Source organism: Microcaecilia unicolor, chromosome 3 (genome assembly GCF_901765095.1).
Source record: "Microcaecilia unicolor chromosome 3, aMicUni1.1, whole genome shotgun sequence".
NCBI lineage: Eukaryota > Metazoa > Chordata > Amphibia > Gymnophiona > Siphonopidae > Microcaecilia > Microcaecilia unicolor.
In genome coordinates this window covers 504094975-504107072 of record NC_044033.1, presented here as the reverse complement: position 1 = coordinate 504107072, position 12098 = coordinate 504094975, and the positions used below count along the sequence as shown (strand labels likewise).

At 42.6% G+C, this 12098-nt stretch overlaps 1 protein-coding gene across 2 annotated transcripts in view; it reads right to left on the bottom strand.

Annotated features, from left to right (window-relative positions):
• The window catches only part of RNGTT (RNA guanylyltransferase and 5'-phosphatase), a 723922-nt gene that overhangs the window by 698266 nt on the left and 13558 nt on the right, over nt 1-12098 (bottom strand). For both annotated transcript variants that reach the window (XM_030199106.1, XM_030199105.1), the window contains exon 2: nt 4204-4313. In XM_030199106.1, the coding sequence (XP_030054966.1) occupies nt 4204-4313 (110 nt within the window). The remainder of the gene's footprint in view (nt 1-4203; nt 4314-12098) is intronic.

Below are 12098 nucleotides of genomic sequence, written 5' to 3'. Positions count from 1 at the left end.
CTCTCCATGAAAAAATACTTCCTGACATTTTCCTTGAGTCTGCCCCCCTTCAACCTCACTTCATGTCCTCTAGTCCTACCGCCTTCCCGTCTCCGGAACAAGTTTGTTTGCGGATTAATACCTTTCAAATATTTGAACGTCTGTATCATATCACCCCTGTTTCTCCTTTCCTCCAAGGTATATATGTTCAGGTCAGCAAGTCTCTCCTCGTACGTTTTGTAACGCAAATCCCATACCATTTTTGTAGCTTTTCTTTGCACCGCTTCTCAGCAGCAACAATCCAAAAATACTAGGACTAGAGGGCATGAGTTGAAGCTACAGTGTGGTAAATTTAAAACGAATCGGAGAAAATTTTTCTTCACCCAACGTGTAATTAGACTCTGGAATTCGTTGCCGGAGAACGTGGTACGGGCGGTTAGCTTGACGGAGTTTAAAAAGGGGTTAGATAGATTCCTAAAGGACAAGTCCATAGACCGCTATTAAATGGACTTGGAAAAATTCTGCATTTTTAGGTATAACTTGTCTGGAATGTTTTTACGTTTGGGGAGCGTGCCAGGTGCCCTTGACCTGGATTGGCCACTGTCGGTGACAGGATGCTGGGCTAGATGGACCTTTGGTCTTTCCCAGTATGGCACTACTTATGTACTTATGTACTTATGTACTGCTTCTCTCAACCCTTGATACCTCTCTTTGACATCTATGCACAGAGTTTACAAGAGGAGGGATCATGATCGGGCCCCAGGCACTAGATAGGAGTGTCTGTGAGGGACATGGTTTTATTTCACCGGAAGTTTCTTTTTTTTTTGTTCGTTTGTTTTTTTAAACCACAGAGAGTTTTTGTGGGACATGTCAGGAAAAATAGGTGAAGCAAGCATCACACAGCTTGATGGTGAAAAACGTCCCTGAACAGGTGCCTAAGGGGGCCAAGTGGACTAAGGGAAATAAAGAAAACTTCAACATGCCATACAACCTTACTAGGTGGATAAGGAGGCAAGACGGGATAGTAAATACCTTAGAAAAGGATTTTAGGGAGCTGAACAACAACTGTTAAGATGCGAGTTGTGTGGGACAACGAAGTGAACATGTACTTACTGCTCTGCGGAAAACAGAAGACTAAGCTAGTCCCGCAGAGCGATAGTGGACGATAAGGCAAATGCTTGCGCACTGAGCTGCTTCCCAAGGCTTCTAGATAAGACATTGAGGAGTGTTTCATGTGCCTTGTCCTCAGAGAATACCTCTTGTCTCCCCTTGATGTTGGCAATGTACTGCATTTTTTTCTTTTTTCTTTAAGTTTATGATTTATGTTCTTTCATAAAGTAATTATCTGATTTTTTTTTAATGTAAGTTGTTATATTGGTCATGATCCTAAAGCAGTATTTTTCTTTTAATTTTTTTACACCATCTACAAACCTTACTTTAAGCAGACTTATACATTTTTTTTTGCCTCACTGGTCCTATGCTCCTACAGAACAAACCTGATATATACCACTTGAAAAATGACTTCATTATTTTGAAACTAGATTCTAGTTACACCTTCTCATGCTGACAATATGTTTGACTCCTCGAACAGAAGTATCTTTCTGGCTACTTTACTAGTAAAGACAAACATTTGTGGGGTTAGCTGGACCTCTTGTGTACACTCCTGGAATCACAGCTAAAACGATATCTGCAAATTCACTGGTCCTTGAAGGAAAGGTGTACAGTAGAACCTGGCTCACAAATTTCACTATTGCTAAAGGAAGTAGGGAAGACAGGTGTCACTTTTCTCTGCTTTTGCTCTTCATAGTGGACGTGTCAATTTATGCTCCAAATCACGATAAATGCTACATTCCATGATGACTAAACATGGCACTGCAACAAATGCTCTTAGGCTTTTGAGTGAAGTTCATTCCTATCATCATCCGCATAAAGCAAACCCATTTGGAGACCATTCCCCTAAACAAAACTATAGAGGAACAGTGAGCACTCTCAGTTGATTTAATCTATTATACTGTTAAGATGCAGAATATACACGTTATGGGTCGGAGCGTTGGGATTAGTGGAGGAGGTTTTGCAACGCCCAGTAGAGTGGAAGTACTCGATTATATTAATGGGGTGTGGAGAATCACTTCGAGAACAAAAATTGGGGGCAGCTCACTGCAAATTTGTGTTATTGGCAATAATGTTGCTTAAGAAGTGTGTGCTGAAAGCGTGGGTAGATGCTGAGCCACCACACCTAAATGTATGGAAAAACTGTATGGTTGAGATGGCCAACTGGGTAAGCTTATCGTTCAGACTTTCTGCCTCAGGGAGGAACCGCCAATACAGAGACATCTGGGGGACAGCACTGAAAATACTCTCACCGCAAGATTTAGCAATGAGTAATTAAAGGGGTCTGCATGTAATGGGGCAGGAGCAACCTTTGGGGGAGGGGGGTAGGGAGATGGGACGGAGGGGGGTGTAAACAATAAAAAGTTATGAAGCCAAGACTGGTGAAGAGAAGACTATTTATGTACTATCGCTCTGTTTTATCACAAAATTGTGGATGGTTGGTTTTTGTTTATAACTGGTTGTCTCTGTCTTCATACAATAAAAATATTTTCAAAAAAAAAAAAAAAGATGCAGAATATAAAGTATGAAAGGCGATTGTATCACTCTTTTATAAAAACATAAACAGGCCGCGTTAAAATAAAAATAGAAGGGTAATGGGGGAAAGGGTAATGCATTTGATATACCAGCTTTCTCTGGTACAAGAAAAACAGTTTTACATATTATCTACTGGTACTTTCTGTGCCCCTGGTGGACTTACAATCTAAGTTTTGTAACTGGGGAAATAGGTTTCTGCCAGGTACTTGTGACCTGGATTGGCCACTGTTGGAAGCAGGATACTGGGCTAGATGAACCACTGGTTTGACCCAACATGGTTATTCTTAAGTTCTTATGAGAGCTAAGCGACTTGTCCAGGGTCAAAAGGAGCCGCAGTGAGAATCCCTCAAGCTTTTTCCTCATATAGGGTTCATAATTGTAACAGTAACAGATTCCAAAAGATGCAAAGACTAGAGTAACTAACTACAGTGAGCCTTGCAGAAGTAAAAGGACCTAGGACAATGGGGCAAGATTCAGAAGTCCTAAAATTATGTACCCATTCAAAAACTCAAAGGAAAAGGAAGAGCATTCACACTTCACCATTAAAGAACTTAAAAATACCTGCTACATTTATTTCCAGCTACAGTACTTGCATTACTACAACCCAGTCCACCAAAAGGGTATTTGTTGCATGCATAAACTTATTGCAACAGCACAAGAAATTACGGCATCAGCCGTGCTTCAGACACTTTGTTCCATTATAACAACATGTATTTGCACATATACACCACTAGTTTCTCCTACATCTGCACGCCTATGGAACGCACTACCGAAGGCCATTAAAACAACGCAAGATTTAACTATCTTCTGAAGGCTACTGAAAACTGATCTATTCAAGAAGGCATACCAATAATATTCACCCTCATTACATAATAATAAAGACTACACATGAACTAGAAAAACCGAACTCTTATCACTTGACTGACCTCTTTCACTTTAACCCTAACCCTTATGCTGAATATAGTGTCACTTTAACCCTTACGTTGAATAACTTCTCTACAGTCGATGACCTAATGTATGTTACATTCCTATTTATCACAAAGAAATTAATATGCACTACCACAATGTATTCCTCTCTACCACGTATGCATGCACCTTAATGCAGCGACTTTTGTATTCTGTGACCCGGAAATGGCAATCGCCATTACGGCAAATGTAAGCCACATTGAGCCTGCGAATTGATGGGAAAATGTGGGATACAAATGCTAATAATAATAATAATAGAGAGTAGACTGAAAAAATTAACAAAATAAAAGAACAGAGGCCTTTAAAATCTCAACTTTAACAGCTCTCTATGTGGTAAATCCAGAGCAAAGGGGAAAAATACAGCAACTATAGCCAATTCTGAAGGAATGATAGATTTAGAAGGATGGATTACCATAAAATGTTGACATTTTGCCAAAGAAATAAGGTGTCCTTTTACTAAGGTGCAATAACGGATTTAATGCGTGCTAGCCATCCAGCCCATTATATTCCTATGGGCTTCATGGCATTAGCGCATGCTAACAATTAGCCCACCTTAGTAAAAGGACCTCTAAACATATTTACTTAAGGTATGCACAACTGGTTTTCTCTTACCTTTAGGCTTTTCAAATAGTTTGAAAGCATGCTGGGATGGAAACGATTCTCCTCGGGCACCTGGTCATCATATTTTGGCCCCAGCATGGTCTTTAGTGGCAAAAACTTTCCTGTAACAAAACAATTGAAAAATAAATAAATGGATCCTAAGAATTTAATCTGGAGTATCAGCACCAGATTCAGAGTTAAATCATGCAGCACACTGTCCAGATTACCAGCACAGTGAAGCAGCTGCTAACTCAGAGCAAATCTCAAGATAAACATTTCTAATCATTTAAAGGCTTTGTAAGATGTACATTAGGGAGCAAATGTATATCCTTTCCAATAAATATTGCATTATTTCTTCCGATATCTGGGATTAGAGTTCTAGTGCTTCTGTTTGCATATGGTTCCTTTTTAAAAGGTTTCTTCAACAATCTCCGAAGATGATTTTTTTTTTCTAAGAATTATTTACAATGTTTGCACACATGGGAGACTTTTTGCTATTTTTCTACACTGGACTGTATTAATATTGTTTTGCTAAAGAAAAAGTATAAATTAAAGACAAAGCAGACTTCTCCCGAACTGATTTGTACTTAATTAGTAACCCAAGCATTGCCACCTGTGAAACAATCTTGTTTAACACTAGCAACACTAGGATTGAAAAGATTTGATCCTTGAACTGAATTTTTCTGTTGCTTTCAATCAGGTACTCACGGGGGGGCTCATTTTCAAAGCACTTAGCCTCCCAAAGTTCCATAGAAACGAACTTAGCCTCCCAAAGTGCTTTGAAAATATGCCTCACAGTCTATTAAGTAAGTTGAACATTTTTGGAGCAAACGGTTGGGTTTTGGACTGGTTTAAGGCTTCTCTAATCGGAAGATCAAGGTGTCTCATGTGGGATCTGAAGACTACATTAAGACTTACAGAGTTCTTTAAGGTTCTCCGGTGTCCCCAATACTGTTCAATATTCTCCTTCATGTTCTGGGGCTACTGATCTGTCTGCAGGGTGTTAATCACCTTTCTTTGACAGACAATACTGAAACAGTTTACCATTAAGTCTCAAAGGCCTACATCCCTCTTCCTCAACTTCCTTCTGTGTCTTCCCAGTCCTTCTACGGAGGTGCACAAGCCTGGACTTTGAGGCTGCATCCACCACCCAGTGCCAGAACCAAAGCCCAACACCTTGCTGTGACTGTTAAGGGCATTTCCTTAGTGGAGGCCCGAAGCAGATCATACAAGTCTGCCAGATAGGCACTGTACCAAGTCATGTCCTCAGCAGTAGTCACTTTTTGAACTCAATTCAAGCAAGTGCAGGCAGCATAGGAGCCACAATGCTGCCACCCCAAAGGTGAGCTTAAGAAAGGATTCCCACTTTCGATCCTGGATATCCTTAACAGCCACTCCATACTCAACTGGGAGAGTAGTCTTCTTCATCATAGCAGTGACCAAAGAATCCAACTTCAAGGAGTCAGACAGTGAACGATACGAGGCCCCAGAAAGAAGGGCATTAGATCTGTGGTCCCTCTTAACCTCTAAATGGGCCCACGTCAGATGGCAATCAGATAAACACACTGTGAGAAGAAGAGCTGTGAGGATGGAGGACTCTTCATTAAAAAGGCCTGATGCATTAACAGCATGAACTCGGGAGAAAATGGTGTTTCCAGGGAATTCTGCTCCAAAACTCCACCAGTTTGCAAGTCCAGCCAACTCAAGCTACCCACGAGAAAGAACTCTGGCTGAGAAGGCCCCGGCAATGGATCCCCCTGAGGAACTGGTGCTTCAAATATGGCCACCAGATGTGTGATCCGAGTGAGGCACCGTGGAGCCCACCACAGCTTTCCCCTGTGGCCCTTCCGCCCAACTCAGAGCAGCCTTCACAGCTAAATTGGTTGACGGGGACTGTTAGAAGGATCCCGATTGCATACTGCACATAGAACTGCTACTACTCATCGGCACCCACACCGGGAAACACAGTTCCACCTTTTCAGCTGGGGCTGCCATTAAGAAATAAAAGGGCAGAGAGCGCACAAGCCTCTCACAAGATAGTGGTTGGCAGAGGCAGAGCTGCAGAAGAACTGGTGCTAAATACAATTTTGCAGAATTATATCAGAATTACCTGTTCATAGCAGCACTGCTCATTCCCTTTTCACTATTTTTTTTTTAATGAGGGAGGAAATTTTATCCTTCTATTCTTTTAAGCCAGCACAATGTTAAAAGGAAGATAAAGCTGCAATGAGGGGGAAAATGAGAGACCTGGCACCATCAGGTGTACCCCAACCAAACAGGCTACCACCAGTCTACGCCCCCAGCTCAACTGCACCTAAAGGACAGGCCAGGAGCAAGCACCACACAGCCAGCTGCACAGGTTATGTCCATCCACCTGCTGAGATAGAGAGAATACTGAGGGGAAGCCGCCGCTTTTGACACTGTCAATCATAATCTACTCCTTGCCACACTATCCTCATTTGGATTCCAGGGCTCTGTCCTCTCCTGGTTCTCCTCTTATCTCTCCCACCATACCTTCAGAGTACATTCTCATGGATCTTCCTCTACCCCCATCCCGCTCTCTGTTGGTGTTCCTCAGGGATCTGTCCTTGGACCCCTTCATTTCTCAATCTACACCTCTTCCCTGGGCTCGCTGATCTCATCTCATGGTTTCCAATATCATCTTTATGCTGACGACACCCAGCTTTATCTCTCCACACCTGACATCACTGCGGAAACCCAGGCCAAAGTATCAGCCTGCTTATCCAACATTGCTGCCAGGATGTCCAACCGCCACCTGAAACTGAACATGGCCAAGACCGAACTCATTGTCTTTCCACCCAAACCCACTTCTCCTCTCCCTCCACTCTCTATTTCAATTCCCACTTCAGGCACAGGGAGCTCCTTGTGACTCTGGGCAAGTCACTTAACCCTCCATTGCCCCATGTAAGCCGCATTGAGCCTGCCATGAGTGGGAAAGCGCGGGGTACAAATGTAACAAAAATAAAATAGATACCACTGGAGATTCTACATGGAATGTTGCTACTATTGGAGATCCTACATGGAATGTTGCTATTCCACTAGCAACATTCCATGAAGAAGGCTGCGCAGGCTTCTGTTTCTGTGAGTCTAACGTCCTGCACGTACGTGCAGTACCAGGACGTCAGACTCACAGAACCAGAAGCTTGCGCGGCAACATTGGTGATCTGCAAGGGCCGACTTCTACATGGAATGTTGCTAGTGGAATAGCAACATTCCATGTAGAATCTCAAATAGTAGCAACAGTGGAGGAGTGGCCTAGTGGTTAGGGTGGTGGACTTTGGTCCTGGGGAACTGAGGAACTGAGTTCGATTCCCACTTCAGGCGCAGGCAGCTCCTTGTGACTCTGGGCAAGTAACTTAACCCTCCATTGCCCCATGTGAGCCGCATTGAGCCTGCCATGAGTGGGAAAGCGCAGGGTACATAAGTACATAAGTACATAAGTAGTGCCATACTGGGAAAGACCAAAGGTCCATCTAGCCCAGCATCCTGTCACCGACAGTGGCCAATCCAGGTCAAGGGCACCTGGCACGCTCCCCAAACGTAAAAACATTCCAGACAAGTTATACCTAAAAATGCGGAATTTTTCCAAGTCCATTTAATAGCGGTCTATGGACTTGTCCTTTAGGAATCTATCTAACCCCTTTTTAAACTCCGTCAAGTTAACCGCCCGTACCACGTTCTCCGGCAACGAATTCCAGAGTCTAATTACACATTGGGTGAAGAAAAATTTTCTCCGATTCGTTTTAAATTTACCACACTGTAGCTTCAACTCATGCCCTCTAGTCCTAGTATTTTGGATAGCGTGAACAGTCGCTTCACATCCACCCGATCCATTCCACTCATTATTTTATACACTTCTATCATATCTCCCCTCAGCCGTCTCTTCTCCAAGCTGAAAAGCCCTAGCCTTCTCAGCCTCTCTTCATAAGAAAGTCGTCCCATCCCCACTATCATTTTCGTCGCCCTTCGCTGTACCTTTTCCAATTCTACTATATCTTTGTAACAAAAATAAAATAAATAAACTGGGTAAAATAAATGGTCCTATCTGCCATATTATGACAAATAGTCCATTTTGTAGAAATATATTAAAACGTACCTTTTTGGGGAATTCATCTAAAACACCTAGCAATAAGAATGACCTCTCTTTTAGTAATACACAACAGCAATGTTCTACTCCGAGAATAAAATGCAATATTTACCAATGGCTCCGAGACTGTGTACACTGAAAAAATGTCAAGAACTCAACATTTATTAAATGAATTTTAATGTTTACCATTCACAGCCTGAAGGCCCGGAACTTTTTAATTTAAAAAAACTACTTGTTTGAATGAGAGATCCAATGTGGTTTAACACTCACATCCAGTAATGCCATTCTCCCTACCAGGATTAATATTCTTTTAATTACTAAGCACAAAGAACACCAAGTATACCATACTAGAATACAAAGTGGATTAATTTTGTGCATCCTATGTTCTTTTTTAATTAAAATTCAATCTCAGCGCTCATTATACATTCAAACTGGTTGTTAAAATTCTCTCATCTGAAAATTGGAGTTTATTTAAAACTAGTGAAAAAGGCCCGTTTCTGAAGGCAAGGAAACGGGCCCTAAGCAGGCAATTTCTCCCCCCCCCCCCGCCCTACGGCCCCCTCGACCCCCCCTCCGTGCCGACGAAAACTGCCCCCGCCGCCGTTGTGGACTACCTGTGCTGACAGGGGACCCAAACCCCCAACAGCCGAAGTGCTGTTGTGCCCTTCGCGTTGTTCATCTTCTCTGGAAGTTCCTCTGCTTGCGTCTGACGTCAGACGTACGCAGAGAAACTTGCAGAGAAGATGAACAACGCAAAGGGCACAACAGCACTTCAGCTGTCGGGAGGTTTGGGTCAACCGTCAGCACAGGTAGTCCACAACGGCGGCAGGGGGCAGTTTTCGGCGGGCCGGGGGGGGGGGTCGAGGGGGCCATAGCGCGGGGGGTGACAGATGATTCCGAGGCAGGGGGAGTAGGGAAACACGCTGCGCGTTTCCCTACTCCTCCCCTTGCCTTGGAATCAGCTGTCCTGACGTCAGTGACGTAGTGCATGTCTGCCTAGCAGACCACCGCCTCCAGGGAGCCACGGTCCCAAGCGCAGAATGTTGGAGGTGAGAATTATTATATAGGATGCTAACTGAAAAAAAAAAAAAGAAGCCCTGTCACCAAATAAATGTAGTATTTGTTTCAAGGTTTTTCACTGTTGAGAGACTCTCACAGTGCTGCTATTAAGACTCAATACATTCATGAAAACCAGGTTAAGTTACCGAGAGTTAGGGGTTATAAGTAAAAAGATACTGCCTCACAACACTGTCATTTGCTCTCCAGTCTCCATGGCTCAGTTTTTCTCTAACCCCCATTTCTATCCCTCTTTCTCTCTCTGGTTTCCAGGGATCCTCTTTTCATAACCAATGTCAGCAAAGATCCAGGTTTATCCTCCCTCAGGCCAGGCCAGAAAGGAAAGAGGAGTCAAAAAGGACTCCGAGATTTCTTCCCTAGCATCGTCTAATTACATCACACCTGGATACAACATGTCATCCAGTTTCAAAAATGCCACTCCATTGCATAAACCTTTTCTTATCATTTCTGTAGTGCTACTAGACGTACGCAGGTTGTACACAGGACATGAAGAGACAGTCCCTGCTCGACAGAATTTACAATCTAATTAGGACAGACAAACAGGACAAATAAGGGATAAGGGAATTACTAAGGTGGGAATGATAAAACATGGGTACTGAACAAGTGAGTAAGGGTTAGCAGTTAAAAGCAGCATCAAAAAGGTGGACTTTTAGCCTAGATTTGAAGACGGTCAAAGGAGAGGGCTAATATTAGCATAGCGAGACTGGCGGAATATAAGTCACGCAGCAGAATTTTGAACAGATGAAGGGGAGAGAGATGGCTTAGTGGGAGATCAGTGAGAAGCAGGTTGCAGTAGTCTAAGTGAGAGGTGATAAGAGTGTGGATAAGGGTTTTGGTAGTGTACTCAGAAAGAAAGAGACAAATTTTGGTGATATTATAAAGAAAGAAACGACAGGTTTTAGCAATCTGTTGCATATGTGCAGAGAAAGCGAATATAGCAATTTTTGAAACAGCAAAACGTTTACCTTTTTTTTCACCCAAAATATCCACTTCATAACTGCTTTTGTGCTGTTTATCTTTTTGGTCCATTTTCGAAAAAAAAAAAAAAATGTCCAAGTGAAACATACGCAAGATCAAGCCATTGGGATGTACGAGCCAGCATTCTTAGTAGACTGGTACACACACATCCCAGCAGAGCAGTGGGACACCATACAGGGCACTGAAGCGAACTTCACATAAAAGCTCCCAGGTACACATCCCACCATTACCTCCTTATATTGTATGGGGAACCCTCCAAAACAAGACTACTGTACCCAACTATACATCACTACAATAGCCCTTATGGCTCCAGGTGTCACCTATATGTGGGTACAGTAGGTTTTTGATGGGTTGTGGGGGGCTGACACAAAGTAGATTATGGGCCTGGGTCCCTTTCCCCACAGTACACTGCACCAACCACTAGGCTACTCCAGGGGCCTGCTCACTGCCCTAATAGGACTGGCCATAACATCTGAAGCTGTCATAGAGGCTGGTATGTACTGCTTCTTTCACATCTTTGGGAGGTGAAGGTGGCCAGTGACCACTGGGAGAGTAAGGGGAGGTCATACCTTTATTCCTCCAGTGGTCATCTGGTCATTTAGGGCACATTTTGTGACTTAGTCATTATTAAAACAGGTCTAGATTAAAAAGTCTTAGTTTCAGTCCTGGACATTTTGGTTTTGTTCAATTATGGCAGAAAAACGTCCAAGTGTTAGGAATGCCCTAATCCTTGTGGGAGCTGTGACAAACACATTTTTTTATAAATGGGTGGTCTTTAGTCCTGGTTCTTGTACTAGCTATTGAATGTTACCAGAGACAGTGATATTGTGGAATCGTTTTCTAATCCTGCCCCTGACATACCCCCTTGTGATCTGGACGCACCACAGACGAAATGAATAGATAAACATCTGCAAAATAGCTTTCGCAAATAGCGATTTGAACATTTAGGCAAGCAAAACATCCAAATGCTGCTTTATGCCACTTTTTCAATGTTTTTCTCTTTCGAAAATGAGTTCCATAGTGCCTTAAAATAATTTTTTTTAGAAGAGGTGGACCTAAGGATGGTTTGAATGTTCTAACCACTCTGATTTCAATTACCCCAATATTGACAGGACAAATGCTACATCAGGGAGCACTAGGGAGGTAAAATTCCTAGACATAATAAATGACTGCTTCTTAGAGCAACTGGTCCAGGAACCGAAAAGAGGAGGAGCTATTTTGGATACAGAGATAATGGTGTTGAGTCCACTGGGAAATAATGATCATAACATGATCAAATTTAAGCCATTACCTAGCGTGAAGTTACAAAGGAAATCTACTGTAGCAGCATTTGTCAAAAGGACGACTATGATAAAATGAGGAAAATGGTTAAAAAGAAGCTAAAAGGAGCGGCTGCAAAGGTTAGGACTTTAAAAATAACATATTGAAAGCCCAGAACAAATGCATTCCATTTACAAAGGTGAAAAGAAGAGGAAACGACAGCCAGCCATGGTTAAAAGGTGAAATGAAAGAGGCTATTAGACCCAAAAGAACATCCTTCAAAGAATGGAAAAAGGACCCAAATGAAGAAAATAAGAAGCAACATAAGTACTGACAAGTTAGATGCAAAGCACTGATAAAGGTGGCTAAAAGAGAACATGAACAGAAACTTGCCACAGAGGCTCTCACAGTAACAACTTTTCATATACATGAGAAGCAGAAAATCTGTGAGGGAATCCGTGGGACCATTAGATCATGGAGGAAA